The 27666-nt window shown below is 43.5% G+C and overlaps 2 protein-coding genes across 5 annotated transcripts in view; one reads left to right on the forward strand and one right to left on the reverse strand.

Annotated features, from left to right (window-relative positions):
* Positions 1 to 1480: 1480 nt before the first annotated feature.
* LOC115090068 (t-SNARE domain-containing protein 1-like) lies at positions 1481 to 22165 on the reverse strand. Of its 3 annotated transcripts, none has more exons than XM_029598692.1 (3): positions 21386 to 22165; positions 5767 to 6415; positions 1481 to 1973 (listed from the first exon to the last, which is right to left on the reverse strand). In XM_029598692.1, exons 1-3 carry the CDS (start codon positions 21792 to 21794, stop codon positions 1925 to 1927), a joined length of 1107 nt encoding a protein of 368 aa, XP_029454552.1. In that variant the 5' UTR covers positions 21795 to 22165; the 3' UTR covers positions 1481 to 1924. The 3 variants fall into 3 exon arrangements, with proteins under 3 accessions (XP_029454552.1, XP_029454553.1, XP_029454554.1); XM_029598693.1 differs by having other exon boundaries at positions 5749 to 6415; positions 21386 to 22163; XM_029598694.1 differs by having other exon boundaries at positions 5852 to 6415; positions 21386 to 22160.
* A 322-nt stretch (positions 22166 to 22487) lies between these two features.
* The window catches only part of CDAN1 (codanin 1), a 191774-nt gene continuing 186595 nt past the window's right edge, over positions 22488 to 27666 (forward strand). The window contains exon 1 of one of the 2 annotated variants that reach the window (XM_029598691.1): positions 22488 to 22788. In XM_029598691.1, the coding sequence (XP_029454551.1) occupies positions 22693 to 22788 (96 nt within the window). In that variant the 5' untranslated portion in view covers positions 22488 to 22692. The remainder of the gene's footprint in view (positions 22789 to 27666) is intronic. The other variant, XM_029598690.1, reaches the window with a different exon arrangement.

Consider the following 27666-nt stretch of genomic DNA (forward strand, 5'->3'; position numbering starts at 1 on the left):
TCTCTGACAACAACAATGGTAGCATATATCAACCACTGTAATAAAGATCCTGTATGTATATATAGTGGGGTATGAATTATGAATAGATGCTCAGTGACCTCATACAACGTGCCCTGGAGACTACAGGCTCAAAAAGCTTTCAGCGGCAGGGGCCTTTTTAATCATTGGTCACTGAGAGATGTTTTATAGATGCTCCCTTGTCCGGAGCTAAATAGAGAGACACTTATCTTATAAGGTGTATTGCAAGCCCTCCAGCCCAAATTTTGCAGGTAGTAGCTCACAAGTCAAGTCCATGTACCAATCTATCAGGAGGTTGCTGATAGATTGTTCAAGGCAGGGCGGTAGAAAGCTTTCCAGCATCATGCAACGCAACATTGAAACGCTTCATCACAGCGACATAAGAATTGTTCATAAATTCCTTGTGCCGGCAAGAATTACATCCGACTCCCTGAAGGAGGTTTTTCCGAAACACCGAGTGTCGGACAGCGTTGGATTCTTCCACTCAGCTGGTTCCCACTTTGGTACATGGACTTGACTAGGAAAAGTCAATTAGCCAGGACTGCAGGTTCTGCCACCTTCATCTGCTGGAGACAGAGAAATACAGAAGGGGCTGCAGGTGGCGCATCCTACTTACAGGGGTGTCCTTCAAGTTTTTCTCTGTCTCCATCTGCTGGAAGGGAGGCATAACCCAACAGTCTGGGCTGATCCGGGTATGTACAGGGAATTACTAATTTCTACATGGACTTTGGTTTTAATTGTTCTTTCTTTCAACCATTAGGTTCTGCTAGTCTTTATTTTTTGATTATCACTTGTTTTCTTAATTGCTATATGTTCAATAATAATTGGCGAATTAAATGCTGTACCTGCAATAGCTTCATCTAGGTCTTTTTAAAGATAAAAGTTGTGTTATGCAGTTCATCATGTTTCAAAAATTCTTTTAATAGCAAGAGATTATGTACTAACTCTTGTATCTTTGTTCTTTCAAAGTGAAGGAACTTCATTCTTTTGCTGTTAAGAGATTTAAAGTGTGGTTTTTGTAAATAGAAACCTTTTAGATCTTAACATTTATTCTTTATGAAACAAGCAAAAAAGGTCTACCAGCCTCAGTGCCATCCATTTATGAGTGGATTAGATTTGGAAACCAAACATATCAAGTAAACCTGTTTCTTCGTTAAGTCTTATTCTACATGATTGGTGGCTCTCTCTTTAATGGAATCTGCTTTGAAGTGCCTGAAAAGCAGAAAATAATAAAATAGCTATTGATGCAAGTAAGAAAGATGGTGTGGCACTTTAAAAAGAAAAATTGCTCAAGGCACTTATCAGATCAGCAAAATGTCTTTAGTCTAAATGTTAATCAGCTGTAAAATACAGTTTCAGAACTTTTTCTCACCATCAGGATCAAGTCAGCTAATGTACAATTTGTGGTGTATGTTAAATACATACATATAAAAAGTGTAGCAATGATGAAACAACTCTTTGCTCATGGGTAGAACAACATTTACTAAGTATTTCACCAAAACACATACAATGCAAACAGAACATTCAAGTGGATTGGCTCAGCAGATTCAACCTTTATCCAGGAGAATGGCAATTGAAGTATTTTCAATATATGCCAACAATGAGATTATCCACAAATAGAACTTATAGCCAACCTTCATAACAGAAAGATACAGTGTAATTACAACAGACATTAAGAAAAGACAAAACACAAGCAATAGATGCTTTAGCCTTAGCATGGAGTCCATATCTTCTGTGTATGTTTTCTCCTTAACGCATGATCCAAAAATTCATTCAAAAGAGCACAACTAACAATAGTAATCCTTTTATCTCTAATTTGGCTATGCAGCTGGTTTCCAGATCTGTTAGAAAAGTCCACTGCCAGACCAATTTGGCTTCCTCTCATCCCAGATAGTCTCTGTCAAGGTCAAACTTGACATCCAGATCTGACATCTCTGAGCTTGACAGCCTGGAAACTGAAAAAAAATGTTAAAAAAAAAAAAAAAAAAGTTATTTTGAAAGAGTTGTAATGGGATTACTATTTTCCAGAAAACAGTCTACCAATGAAGTTATGCTATATTAAAAACATTTGCAAACTGGTGTACACAGATTATTTCATTTAAATCACCAGTGAAAGCTCTATTAGAGTTCCTTTCTCAAGTATTGGTTATCAGTTTAAATTGAAGTTATGGCAGCGGTTAAGAGGAAATCCTAATGAGCAAGTCACCTTGTCATACTAATTTCATAAGATTGGTTACTAAGCTAACAAGGACTAAAGTTTCTTTGCCAATGCCTACATGAAATTTAAATCTGATTTTGAACTCTGATGTGTTTTTCCTTTAAACCATTAGGCTCTGCTAATTATTTTTTTTTATCATTTGTTTTTTTCATTGCTATAATAATAATTGGTGAATTAAATGCTTTATCTGCAATAGCTCCATCTATCTTTTTTTTAAAGATAAAAGTTGTGTTATGCAGTTCGTCATGTTTCAAAAACTTCTACTTTTAATTTAAAGCACGAGCTTATTTGCTAACTCTTGTATCTTTGTTCTTTCAAAGTGAAGGAACTTCATTCTTTCACTTTTAAGAGATTTAAAGTATGGTTTTTGTAAATAAACTTTTAGATCTGAATATTTATTCTTTATGAAACAAGCAAAAAAAAGGTCTATCAACCTCAGAGCCATCAATTTTTCAGTGGATTAGATTCAGAAACCAAACATATCAAATAAGCCCATTTCTTTATTCAGTCTTATTCTACAAGGTTGGTGGCTAGCTCCTTTGTAGATAAGAGAAATGCAAAGCTGCAACTTGAGAGTTCCATCCATACCATAACTAAAATATACAGAATATGTAAGTTGACATCAACTGATGCCAAATTTGGAAGAAAGTTTTTCAAGCTGTGATCATCCCAACCCCTTAAAATAATACTTTTGTAAGTCTGTTGGTGCAGACTGTGAGAGAATAAAATGTAATAGGAATTTTTTCTTGCTGCTAATTACTATTCTGTTAACTCAGTCTGCACTATTCTTTTCAAATAGCAAATGTGCTCATTTTGGGTTAGCTGTTATATTTTTGGGCATTCAGGTGCACACTGATATTCTGGGTAATTTTATTCTTTTTGAGTATCTTTTAGATCGCACTGCTAGCAAAGTACTCGTGCCTGGGCATGAAGATCTTTGCAGCATAACATTCTGCCAAGATCAAACCAGATCTCAGACCTTTACAGTGGAGAAGCCCTATAATCTGTATGCAATACGCTTAGTGTAGAACAGTAATTGACAGAACAAAACTGCTGTTTCTAGCAGTGCTATTGCTAACCAAGAATTTTCAGCTATGGTGTATGAATATGCCCAAACTGGAAATAACTGATACAGCTCCTTTAACAGTTATTGTCTGTCTTAACTGCTGCTTTAATTCCAGCTTGCTTAATCTGTGCCATAGTGGACTGGAGCTCAGTACAAGTTGCAGAGTTTGCAAGAGGTGGATGTGTCTAGAAGACCTGGGCTGAAGTCTGGTTTAGCCCATCCAGTAACTAGTGCTGTTGTCAAAGCTTACCACCATTTGACATGATGAGCAGACAGTGAATTTATTCTCCAGGTGCTCTCCCATGCTTTTATTTGTACTTCCATTCCTATAACATACAAGTACACGTACACTCTACATAATACCTTCCCACTAAAGACGCCAACAAACTGCAAATGTTTCCAGAGGCACAACTGGAACATCTCTGAACTGTAGTCATTTTAGAAACAATCCATAAAATGCACCACTTATTTATTTTGTTAAAGCTTCACATTCTTTGTATATGACTTAATCAAAAGGCAGGATGGTGTTAAACAAGTAAATAATTCTCAGAAAGCAAACTACCCTAATGTTGCCTATAGTAATGTCGTTAACTTACAGAAAAATCCACTATGAAGAACTTAGCTCAGACTTAGAAAGCTTTGCTGTGGCCTCACCAGCCTGCTGCACCACTTGATTTTTTTCTCCTCCTTTCCCTTAACTTCTTAATTTGAAATGTTCTTCCCTGGCTAAGGAAAATGATTATTTTGTGTTTTCAGAATATTCGTAGAAGCTTCCCCTACCACCATAAAACAAAAACATCTAAGGGGCCTAATTTATAAAATGAGTTACTGCTGCATTTAACATGCTGTTCATTAAAGGCTTTATACCCTTTAATAGAATAACCTGGAAAAGAGCTGCAATAATGTTATAGCATACCTTGAATGCAAAGCTCTTAAACTACATCTCTAAAAGTATAAAGCTGCAAAAATGTGGATTTTTGCAATCTGCATCAATTATCCTGTGTATGCTAATCAGCTAAACGTAAAAAAACATCTGCATTTTTGTACTTTGTGAGGAAAACCAACCATACTGTGGCCCAGTGGTTCTCAACCCAGTCAAATTTACAGGATATGTACAATGAATATGCAGGAGAGAGATGAGCATAAAATGGAGGTAGTACATGCAAATCTCTCACACGCATATTCATGGAGGATATCTTCAAAACCTCACTGGCTGGGTGCTGAGAAGCAGTGCTATGGACACTTATACATGGGCAAAGTTGTTGCTGGACAACAGGGCACAAAATATGTACTAAAAAATAGTGCAGTTTTTACCTGCCTTTTGCTTTTGTTGTCTGTGACTATGTACTGGGAGAAATCTTAACAAGAACTCTCAAGTTAATTAGTAAATGTTATTTTATTCATAAATTGGTCTAGAAAAGCCCTATACAGTTGGAACTGGTCATTCACCTCCAGTCATACTGAGGGAGCTCCCATGGGCCCAGCGCAGACATCTCTGTGCTCTTCCTCTGCAGGTCACGAGTGTGACACAGGGAGTATAGGAGAACACGGCTTTCACATAAATTAAGCTACCCCGACACGCTTAAGTGGTAGGGCTAGATGGTGCTAACACCATGGGCACAAAACCCAAATGCCTTGAACTCTTGTTGCCAATTAAAAACTAGATTTAAAGAAGCTACATTCAGAGCTAGAAAGCACTGCCATCTCCTGAAAAAAAATCTCTCTCCAAACTGGTGAGCTCAACCTGACTGTCCACCACGCAACAGGGACACACATATTATTTCTATCTATAAAAAGAAAATGTATAAATCACTTAAAAACCATTAAAGACCTAAAGCAGCAAAGTCTGTGTCATAAATAGTGTTAGAGGCAGGCTTCGGCATACTTAGGACAATAAAACCAAGTACCAACTGTTCAGCAATTCAAAATTAATTTTCCATCTCTGCTCTATCATTTCAGTTCTCACATTAGCCCCAACACTGCTCTCGTGTGTCTAAAGGAGAATATTTTTCTAAGTTTTACAATTATTAGCCTCCACCTGAGGTGTGTGTATAAAATCGTAGCTTATAATATCAGTACTTTAGAAAATGAACTATCATATAGCTGGTGATAGTCTGAACGTATGAAATACAGTACAGCAAAACCTGATGTGAGCTGGGTAAGTTGCTTCCATCAGGACAATGTGACAGCCACCTTAGCCCAGAATGGAAAGCTATGAAAATAATATACATCAGACCTGAGGGAAGAGGGGAGCAACTGAGCTGCTGGGTAGAAGTTCTCTGGTTGCTACTGTAATCTGGAGTCTGTTATTATTAAAGCCCATATGCATTAGAAAGTCCCACCTGCAGAAATAGTTACAAAGGGCACTGTGCTTAAAAAAAAAAAAAAAAAAAATTAATCCCACCCCACAGAAGAACAAAACTACTATCTGTAATGCTATCCTTACTGTAAAATTCAATATTACATATCTGCAAAACAGAAATAGTAGCAGCCATTTGCATGTTCTTTCTTAATGTTCTGTAGCGGCGGCGGTGGTAAATCTGAAGGACCTGCTTCCTGTGACATAGAACTCGAACTACAGCTGCTGCTCCGGCTGCTATTTCCAGTGACCTGAGCTCTGCTGTTGTCCTTGACGCTCGGCGAGCCGGGGCTCAGGTACCCTGTTGGTGTCTGAGTGGAAGTACTGCAATAGGTTGCTGGGCATGCATTGGTTTTCGCATAGACATTCTTAATGGCCATGAGGGTGTGCGCCATGACGCTGAGGTTGTTGTTCAGCTCTTGCATCCCATGCTGCAGTAAGCGCAGGTTGTGGTTGACATGGTCAAAGCCCGCCTGGATCACGCGGATCTGTTGTTGCTGGAGTTGCAGCAAGCTCTGCTCGGTCATGTCATTCTGCTCTGGCTGGGGCCGGATTTTTGTTTTGGCTTTGACCTTGCCGGATGAGCTACTGTTGTGCGTCCCCAGGAAGGGCAGCTGCTCCTGACTAGGGGGCACTACAGCTGTATCCTCGGAGCTTTCTTCTGGCTCCACTATCTTCACTACTATTTCTTCTTTTAAGTCCATATGCTCAATGCAGGACTGGCTGGATGGACCAGGATCTTCGGTGGTGAACCCTGAAAGAAACAAAAGAAAGACAAACCCTTACTGGATATTTTCTTAATCCTTCCTCCTACTCTACATCAACCTTCCAGATACAGTCATGGGAGTCAATGAGGCTAAACCAGAAGTTTGTGAGGAAGACGTGAGTATTTAGAGCCTGGTTCTTTGACTCTAAAAAAAAAAAAAAAATACAAAATCTGTTCTTAAACTGGAAAGGATTAAAATAATGGAGAAATGTTAGTCTCTTAGCGAGGATGGGGGAGCTGCAGTGAGAGCGGCTGCTCTCATTCTGCTGCTAATTCTAAAAGACTGAAAGAGGTATGCAGAGAGCAGGCAGAATTTAAGGTGCAGCTGTTCTTACAATCCAAAAATCCCTTTCGTTAGGGATGTATATGCTATGTGCTTACATTGGGAGAATGGTCAGAGTCCATGTTTCGGGGCAACATATCCACCTCCATCTTTCATGGATGAATGAAGATAATCTTAACATCTCCTCCCTAAGTGGCAAAGGTTACACACCACTCTTCAGTCTCTCTCACCGTTTCGTCCTGTAACTACCTTAAATCCACTCTAACATGGCCTTGCTGACCAGCTGTTTGAACTGATTTGTCTGTGTATTTCTGGACTAGATTGCAAGTTCCAGAGAGAAGGGACTGTCCATTATGTGTCTCTGAACAGTGCTCCATAATCTGATATGTGCTGGACAAATGATAAGACCAATACCACTTTTTTTTTTTTTTTTGCAAAAACGGAACCTATTCTTTCTCCTGTTGTGGCCATTCTCATTGAGAAATGTTTCCCCACTCTAGACTAACAATTAAAAAAAAAAAAAAAAAAAAAAAAGAGACAAGTTCCGAAGTATTAATATTGTATAATTGGATTTTGTAAATATTTTAGATCTTTGGGTATGGAAATCAAAGAAAAAACAAGAGACTGAGCTTGTGCAATGGGTGTTCCCCAACCCTCTCCTGGTGAAACATCTATCCAGTTGGTTTTCAGGATTGCCACAATGAATATACATGACAAATTTGCATATGTGGGCCTTCACCATCTCATGCATATTCATTATAGATATCCTGAAAGATATGACTGGTTAGACTTGCCTCAGGAAAGTATTCCCCATCAACCTCTGCTCTACTCATGGCATAAAAAGCCGGTGTCCTTCACCTTTGTGGGATTGTCCAGGCAGCTGCTAGAGGATAATATCATAAACCTATTGCAAAACGTGTAGTTTCCCCTCAGGCGCATGGGCACCGAAGCCACCACAATAAAAGGACTTAAATAGAGCATATTCTTTACCATTAGCACACCCTAACTACAGTCCCCTAACACAAGCTGAGGACTTCAGGAGCAGAAGGGATGCCCAACTGCACCAGCCCTGTGTAGAAGACACAAAAAAAATATTTCTCCTATTGACTGTATTCCACTTGAATTTTTCCTGCTAACCGCAGTAAGTTTTCTCTGGGAGTACTTTTTTTCTGCTTTTCATACTTCAATGGTCTTGTGGGTTTGCTGGACCCTTCCAATGTGTAAACTGCATGCGTTAGACTGTTGTGACGATTTCCAGGACCAATCAGAAGTGCTTGCTCTTATACAGTCTTTCATAATGAAGGCACCACATTTTGGTATTTTAAGTCAATACTGAGCCTGAGTAATTTGTTGGGAATTTCCTTCCCTCCTCATGCTGCCTGGGTTGGGGGGTCATTAGGTAAGTTCCTTCTGACTAGGAAAGAGGAATTAACCCATTTCTAGACCACTCCAAATGGAGTTTTTCTCCAGCCTTCCTAAATCTGACTTGCATTTAGTTCTAGTTGCTGAGGAAATAAATTCGAGAGCCCAGGGTACAGTACTCTAGCAAGCTGCACTGCTTGATTAGCAGGTAAAATGCATTGCTGTTTGTTTCCTTTCTGGGTGCTTTATTACTTTATATATTTCACAAAATCCACTCTGATTATTTGTGTTTTCCCGCAAATCAAAACGGATGCCAATTGAGTAAGTTCTTTCTGACTAGATAATCAGTTAATAAAATCCTGCTTGATCCTTCCTGAAGATTAGCCTGGCATTTTGTGTGCATGTGAAAAAAAAAATGCTGCTAGCAGAGCCACAAGAGACCATCCATTTACACCTGGTGCTGAAATTCAAGATGGTGCTGGCTGACTTGTGGCTCTCATGTACTCCTCCTTTGCAGGGCAATGGGGAGCAGCTGCTCAGCTAGTGCTATTTGAATTTTGGCACTGGCAAGGTAGAAGCAATTGAGCATCACTCCTGAAGAGCTAAGCTTGCCCTGGGGTAAAAGGGTAGGGGGTCCAAGTGGAGGGACTGTAGTTTACCCTGTCATTTTTGACAGCTGTTCCATCAGTTACATAAATAAATGGGTGTTTGATAAGTAAATCTGCTATTGCCCATCCCTAGAAACAGTGATCTCACCCAGTGAGAAAGCCATCTACCACTATCAAGACAGAACCTCACTGCTGGGGAACGGAGAAGTTACTTACCTGATAATTTCGTTTTGCTTAGTGTAGACAGATGGACTCGGGACCAATGGGTTATGTGCTCCCCTGCTAGCAGATGGAGACGGAGTCAGGTTTCAAAGCTGATGTCACCTTAGATACTCCCCTGCAGTGACCTCAGCCCCTCAGTATTCTCGTCAAAAGCCACTGTGGATATACTATTGAAAAACATGATTAAAACTTGACTAAAAATGTATAACCATAACTGTTCTCAAACACTGAATCCCAGCAAGATTATAGATGATTGGGATGGCATTCCCTTGGCACCGTTCTTAGGCAGCCGTGGGCAGGATGCTGAATCCATCTATCTACACTAAGGAAAACAAAATGATCAGCTAAGTAATTTCTCCATTTCCTAGCGTGTAGCCAGATGGACTCTGGACCAATGGGATGTACAAGAGCTATTCCCGATCAGGATGGGAGGCTGCCCGCGGTCCGGTTAGCACCGCCCTTGCGAAAGCTGCGTCCTCTTGGGCCTGAACATCCAGGCGATAGAACCTGGAGAAGGTGTGCAAAGAGGACCACGTCAACAGGAGGCAGGAGTTTAGCTTCCGTCCAGGATACTGCCTGAACCCTAGTGGAATGAGCTTTAACTTGAAAGAGTAATGGTTTTCCTGCCTCTACATAACCTCTTATGCCCACCTCTTTAATGCAGCGAGCTATGATAGTACGCGAAGCTGGTTTTCTCTGTCTCCATCTACTGTGAAGGACAAACAAGCAGTCCGTCTTGCGCACCAGTTCTGAAAGTTCCAGAAACCACACCAGAAGCCTACTGATGTTTAAATGGCGGAGGAGGTGGTAGTCTTCCATATCCATGTGTCTATCTAGGGACAGCAGTGAAATGAACTAATTCACATGGAACTCCGAGACTACCTTCGGCAAGAAGGATGGAACGGTCTGAAGTTGTAATGCTCCTGGGGTCATCTGGAGGAATGGTTCCCTACTCAACAATGCCTGTAGTTCAGAGATGGGCCAAGCATATTGCTACCAGGAACACAGTTAACAGGTGTAAGGCAGACTATGCAGCGGCCGAAAGGAAGGTCCTGTCCAAAACTCCAACACTAGATTAAGATTCCACAAGGGATGGCTGGAGGTGCTTTACCCCTTTTAGAAAATAGGCCATGTCCAAATGCGTCGATAGGCAGGCTCCATTCACCTTGCCTCTGAAACAGGAGAGAGCTGCTACCTGGACCTTCAAGGAGTTAACAACCCTTTATTCAAGCCGTCCTGTAAAAATTCCAGAACCAGAGGGGAATTTGGCCATCTGAAGGGCAACACAGTGTTCCTCACACCAGGCCTCAAATACTCTCCAGACCTGCACCTACACTAAGGACGTCTAACTTCCATTCATGGAGCAAGGCTAAGAACATAAGAAAATGCCATACTGGGTCAGACCAAGGGTCCATCAAGCCCAGCATCCTGTTTCCAACAGTGGCCAATCCAGGCCATAAGAACCTGGCAAGTACCCAAAAACTAAGTCTATTCCATGTTACCATTGCTAATGGCAGTGGCTATTCTCTAAGTGAACTTAATAGCAGGTAATGGACTTCTCCTCCAAGAACTTATCCAATCCTTTTTTAAACACAACTATACTAACCACATCCTCTGGCAACAAATTCCAGAGTTTAACTGTGCGTTGAGTAAAAAAGAACTTTCTCCGATTAGTTTTAAATGTGCCCCATGCTAACTTCATGGAATGCCCCCTATTCTTTCTATTATCCGAAAGAGTAAATAACCGATTCACATCTACCTGTTCTAGTCCTCTCATAATTTTAAACATCTCTATCATATCCCACCTCAGCCGTCTCTTCTCCAAGCTGAAAAGTCCTAACCTCTTTAGTCTTTCCTCATAGGGGAGCTGTTCCATTCCTCTTATTTTGGTAGCCCTTCTCTGTACCTTCTCCATCACAATTATATCTTTTTTGAGATGCGGCGACCAGAATTGTACACAGAATTCAAGGTGCGGTCTCACCACAGAGCGATAGAGGCATTATGACATTTTCCGTTTTATTCACCATTCCCTTTCTAATAATTCCCAACATTGTTTGCTTTTTTGACTGCCGCAGCACACTGAACCGACGATTTCAATGTGTTATCCATATGACGCCTAGATCTCTTTCTTGGATTGTAGCACCTAATATGGAACCCAAAATTGTGTAATTATAGCATGGGTTATTTTTCCCTAAGTGCATCACCTTGCACTTATCCACATTAAATTTCATCTGACATTTGGATGCCCAATTTTCCAGTCTCACAAGGTCTTCCTGCAATTTATCACAATCTGCTTGTGATTTAACTACTCTGAACAATTTTGTGTCATCTGCAAATTTGATTCTCACTCGTCATATTTCTTTCCAGATCATTTATAAATATATTGAAAAGTAAAGGTCCCAATACAGATCCCTGAGGCACTCCACTGTCCACTCCCTTCCACTGAGAAAAGTGTCCATTTAATCCTACTCTGTTTCCTGTCTTTTAGCCAGTTTGCAATCCACGAAAGGACATCGCCACCTATCCCATGACTTTTTACTTTTCCTAGAAGCCTCTCATGAGGAACTTTGTCAAACGCCTTCTGAAAATCCAAGTATACTACATGTACCGGTTCACCTTTATCCACATGTTTATTAACTCCTTCAAAAAAGTGAAACAGATTTGAGAGGCAAGACTTGTCCTGGGTAAAGCCATGCTGGCTTTGTTCCATTAAACCATGTCTTTCTATATGTTCTATGATTTTGATGTTTTGATGTTTAGAACACTTTCCACTATTTTTCCTGGCATTGAAGTCAGGCTAACCGGTCTGTAGTTTCCCGGATCGCCCCTGGAGCCCTTTTTAAATATTGGGGTTACATTTGCTATCCTCCAGTCTTCAGGTACAATGGATGATTTTAATGATAGGTTACAAATTTTTTCTAATAGGTCTGAAATTTCATTTTCATTTTTTAGTTCCTTCAGAACTCTGGGGTGTATACCATCTGGTCCAGGTGATTTACTACTCTTCAGTTTGTCAATCAGGCCTACCACATCTTCTAGGTTCAGCGTGATTTGATTCAGTCCATCTGAATCATTACCCATGAAAACCACCTCCATTATTGTAATTACTACCGCTGAATATCCACGCTTCATGAAGCGAGCCCTCTCAAGGGCCAAACCGTAAAACAAAATTGAGTCAGATCCTCATGAAGGACCGGACCTTGCTGGAGCTGGTCCCTGTGTGGTGGGAGGTACGGGGGCATCTCCACTAGAAGCCTCCGCATGTCTGCATACCACGGGCATCTGGGCGAATTCGGAGCCACCAGAAGGACTAATTCCTGATTATGCTGGACCTTTCGAAGGACCCTGCCCAGCAGGGGCCACGGAGGGAAAACATATAGCAAGCCCTCTTCTGACCAGGTCTGAACAAGGGCATCGATCCCCAGGGATCGCTGATCTCTTCTGCGACTGAAAAATCGTGGAACGGTTGCGTTGTGAGATGCGGCCGTCAGGTCGATGTACGGGAGGCCCCAGCGATCCACCAGCAGCTGAAAGGCTCTGGCCGACAAAACCCATCCTCCTGGATCCAGACTCTCCCTGCTTAGAAAGTCTGCTTTGACATTGTCTCTTCCCTTAATGTGGGAGGCCGAGATCAGCAGTAGGTTCAATTCCACCCATTCCATAAGGAGATCTATCTGCAGAGACACTTGCTGGCTCTTGATTCCTCCTTGGTGATTGATGTAGGCTACGGTTGTTGCATTGTCCGACATCACACGGACTGCCTGACTCTGGAGCCTGTGGCTGAACTATAGACAACAATTTGATTGCTCGGTCTTCGAGGTGATTTACGTTCCAGCTTCTCTCTTCCTTGGTCTAATGCCCCTGGGCCGTCAGTTCCTGACAGTGAACTACCCAACCTCGGAGGCTTGTGTCTGTCGTGAGAACTAGCCCGTTCAGTGTGGACAGGCTTTTACACCCTTGCCCAGGTGAGCTTCCTGTAGCCACCACTGGAGCTGAGAACATACTTCCATCGGTAGGTGGAGGCAAATCTAATAGTCTTGAGACAGCAGGTTCCAACGTGACAGCAGGGAGAGTTGGAGTGGATGCATGTATGCCCTCGCCCACGCTACTAGCTCCAGGGTTGACGCCATGAAGTCGAGGACCTGAAGATAGCTCCACACCTTGGCGCATATCGTGATAGTCAACCGACGCACTTGGAACATCAATTACCTTGTCCTGTATCATGTAGAACCAGACTTCCAGATATTCTAAGAAGGACTGGGAGGGCTTAAGACTGCTTTTGTCCATGTTCATTACCCAACCAAGCTCCTGAAGCAGGGACATCATCCTGCTGGTCACCTAAAGACTCTCTTCTAACGACTTTGCCCGGATCAACAAGTTGTCCAAGTATGGGTGCACCAGAATTGCTTCTTTCCCCAGTGCCACTGCCATGACCATATGTATATGGTCATGGCAGTGGCACTGGGGAAAGAATGGCACTGGGGAAAGAATGTACATATGTATATAATCCACGTATTATCTCCACCACCCCCTGTTTACCGACTCCTTGTTAAAAACTTATATTATTGTAAAGCTTGTTGCTAGGTTATGTTACATTGTGAACCGAGGTGATGTTTTGCAAACGTGCCTCGGTATATAAAAAACCCTTAAATAAATAAATAAATAAATAAAAAAATGACCACCATAATTTTGGAAACTGTTATGGGGGAGGTGGCCAAGCCGAAGGGCAGCGCCAGGAACTGATAATGGTGGCCCAGCACCGCAAAGCATAGGGAATGGTGGTGATCTTGCCGGATTGGAATATATATGAAGGCAGGCCTTGTAGAGGTCCAGGGAGGTTAAGAACTCTCCTGGTTGTATGGCCATTATGATGGAGTGCAATTTCCATGCAGAAATTAATTACTCATAGATGTTGGTTGACGCTCTTGAGGTCCAGGATGGGGCGAAAGGAACCCTCCTCCTTGGGTACGATGAAATAGATGGAATAACGACCCGTATTTTCCTGGTGCGTAGGTACTGCAATTATAGCCCTCACTTTAAGGAGTCTTATCAAGGTAGATTCCAATACCAGCTTCTTGTGCTGGGAGTAGCAAGGAGACATCATGCATATGTCCAGAGGAGTGCTGCGAAACACCAGCACGTATCCTCTTAGGATATCCAGTACCCATTTGTCTGATGTGATCTCGACCCACCACTGGTAGAAGAGGGATAGTCGACCCTCTATCTCCTCGTTCCATGGATGGGTTGGTTGAACTTGAGCCCAAACCAGCCCCTCTTGGGTTGTCTACTCCGAAAGGACCGAGACTTCTGAAATGTTGAGTTCCTATAGAGCCAAAAGCATTAGGAGCCCCTGGACAGAGCCCTCACAGGAGAGGGATGCTGTAACCTCTCTCTCTTATCTTCTGGTAGCTAAGGTACTGGAGATTCACCCCGCTTACTGGCCAGCTTTTCCAATTCGCTTTCAAATAGGAGAGATCCCTTAAAGGGCATCTTTGTGAGGTTTGCCGTAGAAATTGCATCTGCTGACCAATTTCACAGCCATAGTTGTCTTCTGGCCTCTACCACTGAGGCCACTCCTCTAGCTGAGGTATGGACAAGGTCAGAGCTTGTGTCAGCTAAAAAGGCAGCAGCAGGCTCCATAGCCTCTTTGGAATGCACTCCTTAGTTATCTGCCTCTCTCGAGAGAAGCAAGCATGAGTGAGCCACTAGGACACAACAAGAAGCAATCTGTAATGTCATTGCTGTCACATCAAAGGCTTGTTTAAGGATGGACTCCATCTGCTTATCATGTGTATCCTTTAAGGCCGCTCCTCCCTCCACTGGGATAGTAGTTTGTTCTGAAACAGCAGACCAGGGTGTCCACTTTAAGGAAATGCAGGCGTTCTTGTGCCGCTGGATACAGTGGGTAAAGCGCTTCCAATGCTCGACCACCTTTAAAACTGGCTTCTGTGGAGTACCATTTCAGGTCAATCAACTCCTGGATGGCTTCCAGCATCAGAAAATAGCAAGTGGCTTTCCGTAGAGAAACCAGGATGGGATTCTTCTTTGGTTCTGTTACAGGGTCCGCGCCAGGACCTCCCAGAGCCTTCAGCGTCTGGGGAAAACAGGGCCGGTAATTCATCTCTATGGAAAAACCGTAACATGGTCCGATATGGCTCCAAGCTTGGAGGGATTTTCCCATCTTCCAAGGAATCTGGATCCCCTTCTTCGTCCTTGGTGTCTAGGTCTCTGCCAGGGATACCCTTGGTGAGATGAGGCATGTCTCTAGGCCTGCCGATAGGGCTGAGAGAGGGAGGCCTTCCTGGCTGTGGGGGTTCAGCAAGGACAGGGGAAGGAGAAACAGATTGCGCCTGCATGAAAACTTTGAAAAAGTTCCACCCACGAAAAGGCCACTGGGTCCATGCCTAGCTGAGGAGGTACTGGGATAGGTGCTGCTGAATTTCCTTCACCCATGGCAGACCTAGTCCCGGGATTACTCCAGATCCAGGGTGCTACCAGATAAGTTTGTGGCTGACCTATCCTCTGAATGGGAGGAGCCAGGCTTAGCAAAGTTCTGGGAGACCAACTTTCTCTGGGCCGCCTCACAGTGCTGACCTAGGTAAGAATCACTGTCAGACTGTTTAGCCCTAATATGGCAGGCAGCACAAAGGGAATGTCGCTTATGTTTCTTTGCTGCCGGAGCCATTAGGACCTGTAACTGTGTGCTCAACTGGCTAGCACTTGAATTCATATGCACACAGATTTTGTGCGCCTCCGCGGTTCACGGTGAGGCACCTCATGTGCCCATTACCTAACGTCTGCGCCCAAGGAGGAGTGCGCGTACGCATGTGCGCACATAAGTGTGATGTTACGTGCACGCAGAGCCGGCGAGTATTGCCACTCTATGGTGGGCAACGGAGAAGCACAAAACCGCGCGCAAAATGGTGCCACTGTGGCCTACCACGTGGTGTGCCACAGATCATGAAGCGGGGCCTAGTCCATCCGGCGGCCGCTCAACCTGCTCGGAAGCCCACTTCCCCTTATCCCAAAGGGATTGGGAACGACATCGGTATGGTGCGCTGAGCAAGGAGACCAGAGGAAGACTTACCGAAGCCCCGCCAACGTCTCTGAATCAGAAGGAATCCTCATCTCTCTTTACCTACCTGGGCTCAGTGCTTACCGGCTGCATACAGAGACTGTCTCCGGCTGCAGGGGAAGAGGGTTGTCACCGCTGCGCTCGGCTTCCTGCACCCGCTGCCTTTCAGCTGCTTCAGCAGCAATGGCCATGCCGGAAACCGGCTACTGGACCAAGGCACGCCTGTGAGGGATCTCGGAAATCACCTTAGGAATTCTCAATGGGGGGAGGGACCTCTAGGTATCACTGCAGAAGAGCGGGGCTCAATCTGTCTCTTAAGGTAGAATTTCTTCTTCTCAAGAGTACAGCGATCCCCATAGGGAAAGCACGTCCACATGTGCTAGGAGACAGAGATACTGAAGGGCTGAGGTCACTGCAGGGGAGTATCTAAGGTGACATCAGCTTTGAAACCTGACTCAATCTCCATCTGCTAGCAGGGGAGCACATAACCCTTTGGTCCTGAGTCCATGTGGCTACACCCTAGGAAATGGGTCTTTAGGGCTCTCCCAGCCTCCCTTTCTAGCTGTTGCAGTTCTGAAAGCAGAAGTATAGAGACAACAAAAACGCTCCTCCTACTGGCCCTCTCTCATTATCTTCCTGCAGGAGATGTTTTCATTCTAAAAGGAAGGCCACACTTTTGACTCAAATGTAGCATTTTTATGAGCCTCATGTTTGGACCCTGCAGCAGCACTGCTCCTACCTCTTGATACTCTTCTTGCTCCAGTGATAAGCCGGGAGATTGCAAGACTCGCTGGAGAACAGCAATGTGCAGCTCCAAACATTTCGTATCTGTTTATTTTTTTTGGTTCATTTAATGATTTTGAAAAAAAAAAATACACCCACACAATCACTTCCCGCCCTGCATAAAGTAAGCATAGGGCCCAGGCTTGCCCAGTTGGACCTCCCTAAATTCCTCTGAAATACCCCCCCCCCCCCCCAACTCACAAAACTATTGTAGCTCTGCACCTGGACCTTTTTGGGCTCCTCCCTCCCTCCTGCACCCCCCTCTCCCCCCCTGTTTAAATCTGCCAGGAGCTCCCACCCTGGCCCCCCATGTACCACTTTCTTGGGTCTGGAAAATCCTAAAGCGTAGGAGCTCCTCCTACCTGAGCCCTAGAACTTTAAAAAATGGCACCATCCACCTGGCGGAGAGCAGCAAAGTGATATTTCTATGCTTTACTCCAGTGTGGCCAGTTCTGATTAGTTTTGTGAATGGAGAACGGGGGTCAGAGGGGCCTGGGGAGACTGAACCAGAAAAAGTCCAGGCCCCAGGTTTAATATTTGCAGGTTGGGAGGGCGATTCCAGGAGGCCATTTCCTGTTAGTTCCATTCAAACCAGGGAAAATGGCCTCCTTCAATTGAAACATGCACATTCCTCAAATAGCAGAAACCTGAAATGCACCCCAAATCTTTGCACCAGTGCCTTAGCATCCCTGAACTGTGAAGAATGATGTGCCACCAAAAAAATAAATTTCACCTGCACTAAAAACGCTCTCTTATCTGCCACTGAACCTGCTCAGGCAGGTCATGTGAAACATACACTGGTAACATTAAATGTGATTATTAAAAGCCAGCTTTTCAATAAAGTCTTAGCCAAGGCACTGACTGGTAATTGTGTTTTGTCCAGAGTGGATTATAGTATGGTAAATTATCTAATTTTGTAATGTTTTATTTCAACTGGTACCGCATTAAGTTCATCCTTTTCAGCCTAGTTTTCTCTCAGTAAACTGGCATAAGATCAGTGTGTGCGATCACCCCTCCATTCAAAATTTGTGCTATGGACAGCTGAACACCTAGCTCATATTTTTGTGGTCCAGCCATTACTATTCCTTTTTAAATTTTCGGTAGGCAAACAGGCCAGTTCTATTCATCTCAGGGAGATCAACGAGCTTTGTGAAACCAGTTCTACCACTGTGTGAGTGCCTCTGCTCTCCCGCTGATGCATTTTCATGCCTAATCTCCCGTAAGGAAAAACTATGTTTAATTATAAAATTCACATCACAGATGTTGTCGTAACTGGGCATGGAAAAATATTTCGGAATCTTGAGCACCACAGAAAAATTTTTAGGAGCCAAGGCAGCCGAATTTTTTTTTCTACTTTTTTAAAAATGAATTTTTTTTTTTTGCTCTTATGTATTTTTTTGTGCTCCCTCCAGGCACTATCCTGATCTCTTCCTGCATCTTTCACTTTCTCCGAGCCCTCTCTTCCCTCCCGCCACACTAGTCGAGGGCCTGCTCCAGGCTGTAGTCCTTCTGTAGCAGTGGCTGGGCAGCAGGTACTAAATTTTAGGTGTCCAGGCCTTTTCCAACCCTGGTCACAACCATGTGTAAAATTCCACACTAAGGAAGAAAATTAGGCCTCATGACAAGTTCACCTATCTCCCTGTTCTGATTTTATTTAATTCCTGAAGCAATTATGGTGTTTGATTTCGCTAAAAGCTACTAAAAGTGTTGATAGTCATAGTTCACGGATACAGTACTGTACAGATACATAGATGACAGTACCTGCTCCAGGGAGTTTATAAGCTAGTGGCAACACAAATAAGCCTAATAATTTTCCTGTAATCATTTTGAGTATCACAGTAAAACATGGTTAAGGTAAGAGGGACAAGATCAGGATCAGTCAAGGATTTTGGATTTCAAAGCAATCTCCTAAAAGTGGGCCAAAACCACCCCAGCTCAGACAGGCTGTTCCAGGCACACAGTACTGCCAGAGAGAAAGTGCAATCTGCAGTAAGCAATAGAGGAGGAGGAGGAGGGCACAGAAAAGTGCATCTTAAAGGAACAAAGGTCATCAAGCAGGTTCAAAAAGGAGAGGTAAGAGGAGAAAGCTCCGGCCAACTCACTTCTACGTCTATTAACCGCATTCAATTAACTTATTGCTGTGTGGAACCTCATAATCACATGCACAGAAAATAATGCAAATGAGAGTCAGAATTTCAGCATGGACTCACAAATTATATTTTTAGAAATTGGGGTTGCTCCCCATATCAAGCAAACTCCATTTATTCAAAGTGTGAAATTATAAACAGAATAAGTGTGAATAAAATCAAAAGATGGAGCAGTCAAAGAGGTAATATTTTAAGCCACCAGATTAGTAGTTCTGCTTCAAATTGGGCTGAAGCCAGGGGCCCAGAACACCCCTTCTCCAAAGTTAATCTAATGAGCAGTGGTACCAGCTAGGCTGTCTTCAATGACTGTTACACTTTTTGTGTACCCTTTATTACATGCTACTTTCTCCGTTTATACTAGAGGATCTTTTATTAGTCAAACTAGAAACACAAGAAGTTATTTGATAAGGCAGCTTCCTTGAAGTTTGAGAGAAAAACTCTTCCAGCCTTTTCTGAACATCCTACATAACATCCAAAAAAAAAAAAGCTTTGTAGTACAGTGAGTATCTGCCTTAAAATAGAAGTGTCTTCAGAGAAAGGTTAGGCATTCCTTTTAAGATCCAACAAGTTTATACTTGACTAGAGCTAGTTCATAGTAATACAGTAATAAAGAGCTAGGCAAACCATCCCTGTTAAATTTCTTTAGAGCTAATTTTTAACAGCCCTCAATCAAGTTTCATTTTTTTTTTTCCCTAGTTGCCTCCCAACAGCACTAAGGTACCTCAGTAAGAATTTGCCTCCTTACCACTGACACAAATAGGTTAAGAGGTGCAGGAGAGGGCAGTACTGTACAGATCCTAAGGCATGGAGCAGCCTGGACCTGCTGGGGCCAAAAAAAAAGCTCTATTGTCTCTTCCACTACTTCCACGTGCTTCTGCTGAGAAGGCGGCAGTGGCAGCAGCCACACAGACTGGCCCTCCTCCCCAAAATATGAAAAGCAGCTGCCTTGCCAATTTCACTGCTGCTCCAACCATGGTTAGGGAGCTGCCACCAAGAAGCAGTAGCAGCACAAATTAGCCCCCACCCCACCATAAAAGAGCCCTATTACCTCCTCCATCACTGCTCTGACTGCTATTACTACCAGTCCCTGCCCTCTTCCTAAAAATAAATAAATAAAATATTGCCTCCACTAGCATTACCAGTGTGCCCATGCCAGGGCAAGCAGCAGCACAGATTGTAAACCCCGTCACCTCAAAAAGCAAAAAACAGCCAAACTGCTACCTCCTCCACCTGCCATTACCGCCCTCACCATGGAAAAGTGGGTGCAGCATGGACTAGGCTCAAAAATAAAGTGCACACACAGAAAAAAAAATTCAGAACCACCACCTATACTGATGGGTGAAGGAGGAAACACAAAGGGGAGATAGTGACAGGGTCAGGTGGGACTCATGCCTAAAGAGAGCCACTAACTGGGAGGCTAGGCCCCGCTCATGGGAGAACCATTGCACCCATGCAAGTGAAGCTTTCCACCAACAGGGAGGCCAGGCCTCGCCAGCCTAAGGAAGAGAGTAGGGAGGGTAGTGAAAGTAAGGGGTGAGAGAAGACAGAAGGGAAGAGTATGAGTGAGGGGAGAGAAAGAGAGACCTGGGAGGGCAACAAAAATGCATGGTGAGGTTCGAGTGGGAGAGATGTGCTACAAACATTCCTGCCATTCACCCACTCCTGGGGGCAGGTAGGGCTCCTGCCAGTGTAGCACGGTTGCTAACTTCTTAGAAATATTTTTATGGACACCTATCTGCCCTCTCGCTGTGGGAATCCTTCGTCTGCACTATTTCCAATCACGGACTCCAAGGGGAACCCGCACCCCTGCTCATCAAAATTCCAAGGGGGACCCCCGTGATGTAAAAGGTTACATGCAGCCCGTTGCTTAAAAAAAATGTGGAGACCCCCTGCTTCAGAAGGTTGCAAGGATTTACTGGTCTTTACACTGCAAGAAGTAAATCCTGGCTGTAGCAAGGTTTATCATGAAACCAGAAGCAGAGAAACAGCAAGCAACCTATTTCAAATCAGGGAGCTCCAGTTCCTCCTTAACACCATGACCCGGATTTAGTAATCTCCCCCTTTTTTTGTATTCATTTGTTTTGATCACACGGGGAAATCCTAGTCTCGAACGTTTATAGAACCGGGATTTAAAAATCTGGACTAACCATTTCTGATCTGGAATCATGCGGCAGCTCGGTAGGGCTATAGGCAAAAGGGCAAAGGCTATATTGAGCCATATGGCTGCTCGAACGGAGAATATCTGGGATTTGCAGACACTAACCTCCTGCTTGCCCTAAATATATATAACTAGGAAGTCCGATTCACCCAGTGTCAGGTTCTTGAACCAGTGCATGCACCTAGTTTTTATGTATATATATATATTTTTTTTTTTTAAAGAGGCTACGCTACAATTAACAAAAACCTTCCTGGCGCGAAACTAATCAGGCCAGCGATAATGGCTGCCTGCACACCCGTCGAGGCTCTCCGTCACCTTACCCTGATCTTCCATGGAGACCCCTGGGAGATCCAGCGTATCGAAGCCTCCCACTATCGGCAGGGCTTCGGGAGGAATGGGCCCGTACACCAGGTCCACCGGGGCCGCGATCTCCTCGGGTAGAGGCATCACTCCGCCATACACCTCGGAGATCCGGCAGACTTTGTTCCTGTCCCGCCGCTTCAGGTCCCTCCAGCGTTTCTTCAGATCTTCTACCTCTCGCGGGCAAGCAGCTACCGGGTTCACCTTCTTCATAATGTACTCCCAGATGCGTCTCTTCTGGCCGGGGGAAGCTCGGTGGGAGCCGGCAGCGAACAGGATGTGCTCGTGTTTCAGGACCTGCTCGATCAGCACTTGCGTTTCCGCCTCGTTGAAATTGGCTTTGCGTCTTTTGGGCGAATCTTCAGTCATGGCGCCGGGGCCGCTCCTGCGCCCCTCCAAGCTTCAAAAGAAAGGGAAGGGGAAGCAGAGCCGCCAGCGGCCGCAGAGAGAAATGCAAACCCCAGGCTGCTAAGGCCAGCTCCGCCCCGCCAGCACAGACAAATACCGCGCATGAGAGGAAAAAGACGCGCAAGCAAGGCCCCCGCGCAGCGCGCGCGCGCCCCATGCCCCGGTTGTTAACTTGTCGAAGCCACTACAGTGCGTGCGATTATCCCCGGCCACGCCCCCCGCTGAAAATCCCAGCGGAACAAGTCGGAGCTCCGGTCCGGATCGCGCGGGTCTGGTGCCATTTCACAGTCACAGCCGACACACCAAAGCACAAGTTCTGCAGCTCCACTGCGAAGTTCCGAACCAGCACAGAAACAGAATCCACGTTCTATCCCCGCCCCTTCTCAAGGACTGACCACGCCCCCTTTGTCTTGTTTCGCGCGTTCTGGCGCAAGAGTATCGTTTTCCCGGGCTTTCTGTCGCTTCATGATGCACCGTTTCAAATCCGCACGCTAGACAGCGATTCCGCCATTTACGCTTGATTTGTGGGATCAGATATTCAACCACCTGTACATCTGATAGGTTCTGACTATTGCCCGGTGCTATCATTGCACCTGGCAAAGTGAGCAGCTTTAGTCTGATCCCACCTTCTTGGGCGGTGACTGTAGCTGCTGCGCGCGTCTAGCCAGTTAGAGGGCCGTGCTTACTTTTGTACAGGCTGCCAGCTGGCCTTAGTCAGCGGCTCATGCTTGTATCCGCTGTGGGTTGGAGGTAGCGCGCACGCTGCATTCAGCCTGCTTGTCGGGCTGGGACTGTTGTTGGCTGGCCGGTGCGGGTGGGGGGCACTGGTGACGCGCTTGCGCTGTGGCGCCGGAGAAAAATGGCGGCTGTTTTGGAGTTGGTGCTGCGGGAGGAGGTGTCAGTGAGCGCTCTACTAAGTTGGATAAGAAAGAGTCAGGGGCGTCAGGATTCCGAGGTAAAATCAAGAAATAATAATAAAAAAAAAAAGCTTTTTTTTCTTGCCAGCGAAGGAAACCGTGGAAGATGTTAAAAGTTCTGGGAGAAGCCACGATGCTGGCTAGTAGCCGAAAACTGGGTCTGCAGCTTCTCCCGCTAAAGCAGAGACGTTTGTGGGCTCTCTTTCTAATCTTGAGTCGGGGAGACAATAGTATTTTTAACCCATTTTTTTGTCTAAAATACTTGTTGCTTCTTGGACTTGTTTTGATTTCTTGAAGAATGGCTATAAAATCTAGGTCGTCAGTTGCTTCTTCAAGAATGTCCACAACGCTTTCTGTATAAGTAATGACAGCTGGTTTATTTTTGCAAGCCTCTGCATACATTTCATATAAAGCTGTTGAAATACAAACAGTATTTACTGAAAGGTGGAAACGTTTATTTACAGTAGTATAAAAATACGGTATAGAAAATGGCCACAGATTTGCTAATAGGTGCTACTTTGGGAACTTTTGATGAAATCATGCTGTCCATGCATGAGTTGGCACTGGGGTGTGTACTATCTAGTAAGGTATTTTTCCTATTCAATATTTATGGGGAAAGCCTTTATTGAAGGGTCCTCTGGTGTCATGACCTGAGCTAGCATTTTTTATCTGTTTAAAGTTATTTCTGATTAGTGAATGTAATTCTTCACTCTTACAGTATGCAGAGAAATAAAAGTTTGCTTACAGATATAAAGATTCACATTTCTTTTCATTAATGGCCTTTTTCACTATTTAATGAGGTGATTGGAGGAAACTGGTATAGATTTGTAGTGCTATTGTAACATGTATTAGTTTGTAGTGTTAAATTTTTTAAATAATTCTCCTACTAGAAATTGGGCAACATGTATGTTGTATAAAGTGCTCAGTGAGATCATACAAGAGAGAATTTCCAAAAGGAGAAAAAGCACTAATGTTCACATCTAAAAACAAATTTTTATTATGTTTTAAACAAAATAAATGAGCACCTGCCAACCTAAGACATTGTTAGTATATAAATTAATATAAGATAACCTTTGTGGTTTAACATGTTACATAAGATATGCCATATGAGGTCAGATCAAGGGCCCATCAAGTCTAGCATCTGTCCAGCTGGGGCCAACCCAAGTCACAAGTGCCTGGCAAGAACCCAAACACTAAATATATCCCAAGTTAATAGTAGTTCATGGACTTCTCCTCTAGGAACTTATCAAAACCTTTTTTAAATCCAGTTACACTAACTGCCATAACCACATCCTCTGACAATTCCAGAGCTTAACTATGCTGTTGAATACCTTCATGTTTTTTTGTACAGTAGAACTAGATTGCAAAATAGGATTACATATACATATTTATATAAATCCTCACCAGTTACAACTAGACAAAAAATGGTTTCTAAATTTATATTTATATATATATATATATATATATATATATATATATATATATATATATATATATATATATATATATATATATAGTAAGTTTAGGTGGACCAAGAAGATGATGGAAGGCCTACTCAGGAGATTTTGGCTTTTTTAAGGCATGAGGCTTAGAAGGGGCCTTGGTAAGGGGCTAATTTTTCCTGTATTTTGGGTTTTTGCATGCCCTAGGGATTTTCCACATTGTGGTGGGGGAAGGAGACTTTGGCTGGGCTATGCAACCCCTTTAGACAAGTGTAGTCTTGAAATTGGAGGACTGCCATGGCCTGGAATGCACATAGAATTTTTTGTGAAAGTTTGCTACTGATCATTTGTATTTCTAGTAAACTTTTATAGAAACAGGCTGCTGATCTGTGGAAAATACCATAGGTTAGTATATTTACCTCAAATTGAGGGAGAAAAGTTGGCATGGAGGTGGTTACTGCTGACTGACTTCCTGGCAGGATTGCTACATGCCCCAATGGAGGATCATGACAACTTTTAGTAAGTAACTGTTTCCCAGAATCATTTCACTTCTCTGGGAATCAGGAGATGTGAGTAAAGAGATCCTCTGGAACTTTTGGAAGGCAGAGGTAGCCAACACTAGATAATTGTCTGGCTGTGAACCAAGAACCCACTGAGGGTGAAAGAGATTGCTATTGGGAGTAGCGAGGGTGTGACTCAAAGCTCATGAACCTCTTCACTGGTGCTTGTAGTGTAAGATAGTCTTTAGTTTAAACCGATTTTCACCCATAAATTCCTGGATTTTTCCAGAAGTGACAATCTGTTTAAACCAGTTCTCACCCTAATTTTACGCTGACTAAAGAGCAGCTCCAGAGCTGCAGACGTAGTGTTCTCAAGTCCTTCAGCAATTACTGGAAGCCAATATGGGCCAAAGCACCCGCAGCATTTCACGTCCTGCTCCCCATCAGTGTCGGTGCTTGCCCACCACTGCTGCTGATACGGCGTTTCAAGTCCTGCCTTCCCTTCTCCTCCCTCCCCTGCCCAGGTAGCCAAAGTGCCTGCTGCTTGCGGGCCATGCGCACTGAAAGCACTTCCCGGCAGGTTCCCTGGCCTGACAGAAGTGCAGGAGCCTCAGCAAGCTGCTGCTGAAGGAGAGGGAGGAAGCCTGGAGCCACCACCAGTAAGGCTGAATGCTGTTGCAGTGGTGGGGAAGAGGAAGACTTTCTGGGGTGTGGGGAGAGATAAGGACAGAGCTAGGCAGGGGCTGGAGGCAGAGAGAGGGGTGCTGCCAAGTGGGTGATTGGGAAATCTGCTCAATGTTATTTTATTGGCCTGGCTTTTGTCCACCAAATCAAACTCTTTTTACCCAGAAACTGTCACCTTTTTCTACTGATTTTTCTCATGTTTTAGCACTTCTCATAATAAATCCTGCTAAATTCCCAGGAAAAGAAAATAAAAAAATAAAAATGAAAGTCCGTAAAGATACAGAGAGGTAGATAGTATCCTAGGATTCCTCTTTGGGCAGTGAAATAAACAGATTGGTCTGTAAGGAAGGGAAGAGGATATTTCCTTGTGACTAGAACAACAACATTTCAATTTTTGTCCTGTAAAAGAAGCATGTAAAGCGTACTTTGAGTGAATTCAGGCTTTGTTTTTCATTTCTGTTATGAGAAATGGGGGCAGGGGAGGGTAACATCTGGAAAACTATGTACACTAATGCTCATAGAAAATTAAAGCCCCCAGATCTAGAGGCAGTCGGTGCTTGTCATGAAGACATGGTGCTTGGCAAGTCATGACTGGCATATATGTAGTTCTACTGGGCTACAATCTGTTCAATAAGGATGGGGTAGGAAGAAAAGGGAGGAGGAATGGCATTGAGGTAAGGAGGAGGCACTGTGAATTAATCTGGAAAGAGGGAATGGCATAATATACAGACCTCCATCATAGGCCTAAGAAATGGAGAGAAATTTAATGGAGGGTATTCATAAAATGGCTATTGCTAGGTGATTTCAGTCTTTTGGATGTTGATTGGGACATTCCAGCTGCAGTGCCATCTAGAAGCAGGAAGATGCTGGATTCTCTGCAAGAACTGTTCTGTCAATGGGAAATGGAACCTACATGGGAGGAGGCAATACTGGACCTGGTGCTTACCAATGAGGAGAGTGTTTCGATATCATATTGGATGATCATAGTGGATAAACTTATTAGGGACTAAGCCGCATCTTAGGCACTATTGTAATCTTCTTGTTAAATTCCTATATATAATCCGTACTGCTCAGGCATTAGATCTTTATCCTTCAACTGTTATATAAGTATCTCAGAGAAAGCGGTGGTTTTTCTTTTCTGTTCACCTGTTTGCTATATTATTTAAGTAGCTTTTAGCAATATTACTTAAGTATCCCTGGTCCCAGTTCGATGTAAACCCCTGTTCGATGTAATGTTTTCTAATTTGTTTCAATGTAAACCGATGTGATATGTCTTTTTCATGAATGTCGGTATAGAAAACGTTTCAAATAAATAAATGATCCTCTGGGATCCGTTGATCACTGGTTCAGTGTTAGAATGCAGGCAGTGAAAGTTCTTTTCAAGGCGAAGGTCCTGGACTTCAGGAAAGCTAACTTTGTTAAAATGGGGGAGTACTTTAAGGAGTCATTAACCGGATGGGAAAATCTAGGAGAAGTAGAAGAGAAGTGGGCGAAATGAAAATGAGATATTGCAAAGGTAGCTAACCTTTTTGTTAGGAAAGGAAAGAGGGAAAACGAGGCTGCTATGGCTTTCTAAAGAAGAAGCTGCAAAGGTAAGGGAGAAAAAGTTAGCATTCATAAATCACAATAAGAGAAAGCGAGGCATCATTAGGAAGAAAATCTAAGAGTAGCTGAGAAAATCAAACAAATATGCAAATGGAAGAAAAATAGCAAATATGGTAAAGCAGGGAGGGGGGCAATTTTTAATTTTTTTTTTTTATGTTAGTAAAAAGAGGAATTGCAAAAGTGAATTGAGACTCCAGAGTGAAGGGGTGGAACATATAGAGGTTGACGAGAAAATAGAATTGCTTATCAAATATTTTAGTGTTCAATGAGGAAGGGCCAGGAGCAAGACAAGCACCAGAGAAAACAGACAGAAATAAGATTGGAAGTGAGGTAAACCCAAATGATTTTCAGATGTCTGTTAATGAGGAGCTATCTAAACTAAAAGTAGATGGAGGTGAGGGTATTAAGGGAATTTAGAGAAGTACTGGCAGTGCCACTGGCTGACCTTTCAATGCTAATTTTTTTTTTTTAAGAGTCAGAGTGGACTGGAGCCGGGCGGATGTGGTTTTTCACAAAAGTGTAATTAAGGAAGAGGCCGAGAACTATAGGATGGTGAGCAAAATATAGAATCCCTGCTAAAACAGAGGGTAATGCAATTTCTGGAATCCAAAGGATTGCAAGATCTGAGATCTCATGGTTTTACCAGAGCTAGGTCTTGTCAGATGAATCTGATCAATTTTTTTTG

Source organism: Rhinatrema bivittatum, chromosome 4 (genome assembly GCF_901001135.1).
Source record: "Rhinatrema bivittatum chromosome 4, aRhiBiv1.1, whole genome shotgun sequence".
Lineage (NCBI taxonomy): Eukaryota > Metazoa > Chordata > Amphibia > Gymnophiona > Rhinatrematidae > Rhinatrema > Rhinatrema bivittatum.

What these genes read in the sequence shown, in the direction of transcription:
- LOC115090068 (XM_029598692.1), bottom strand. Translation starts at nt 21,794, where the DNA reads ATGACTGAAGATTCGCCCAAAAGACGCAAAGCCAATTTCAACGAGGCG. An exon ending in GGTCTCCATGGAAGATCAGG is followed by an intron (nt 6,416 to 21,385) that starts GTAAGGTGACGG and finishes TGTTTCTTTCAG; the next exon opens with GGTTCACCACCGAAGATCCT. An exon ending in TATTTCTGTTTTGCAGATAT is followed by an intron (nt 1,974 to 5,766) that starts GTAATATTGAAT and finishes ATTTTTTTTCAG; the next exon opens with TTTCCAGGCTGTCAAGCTCA.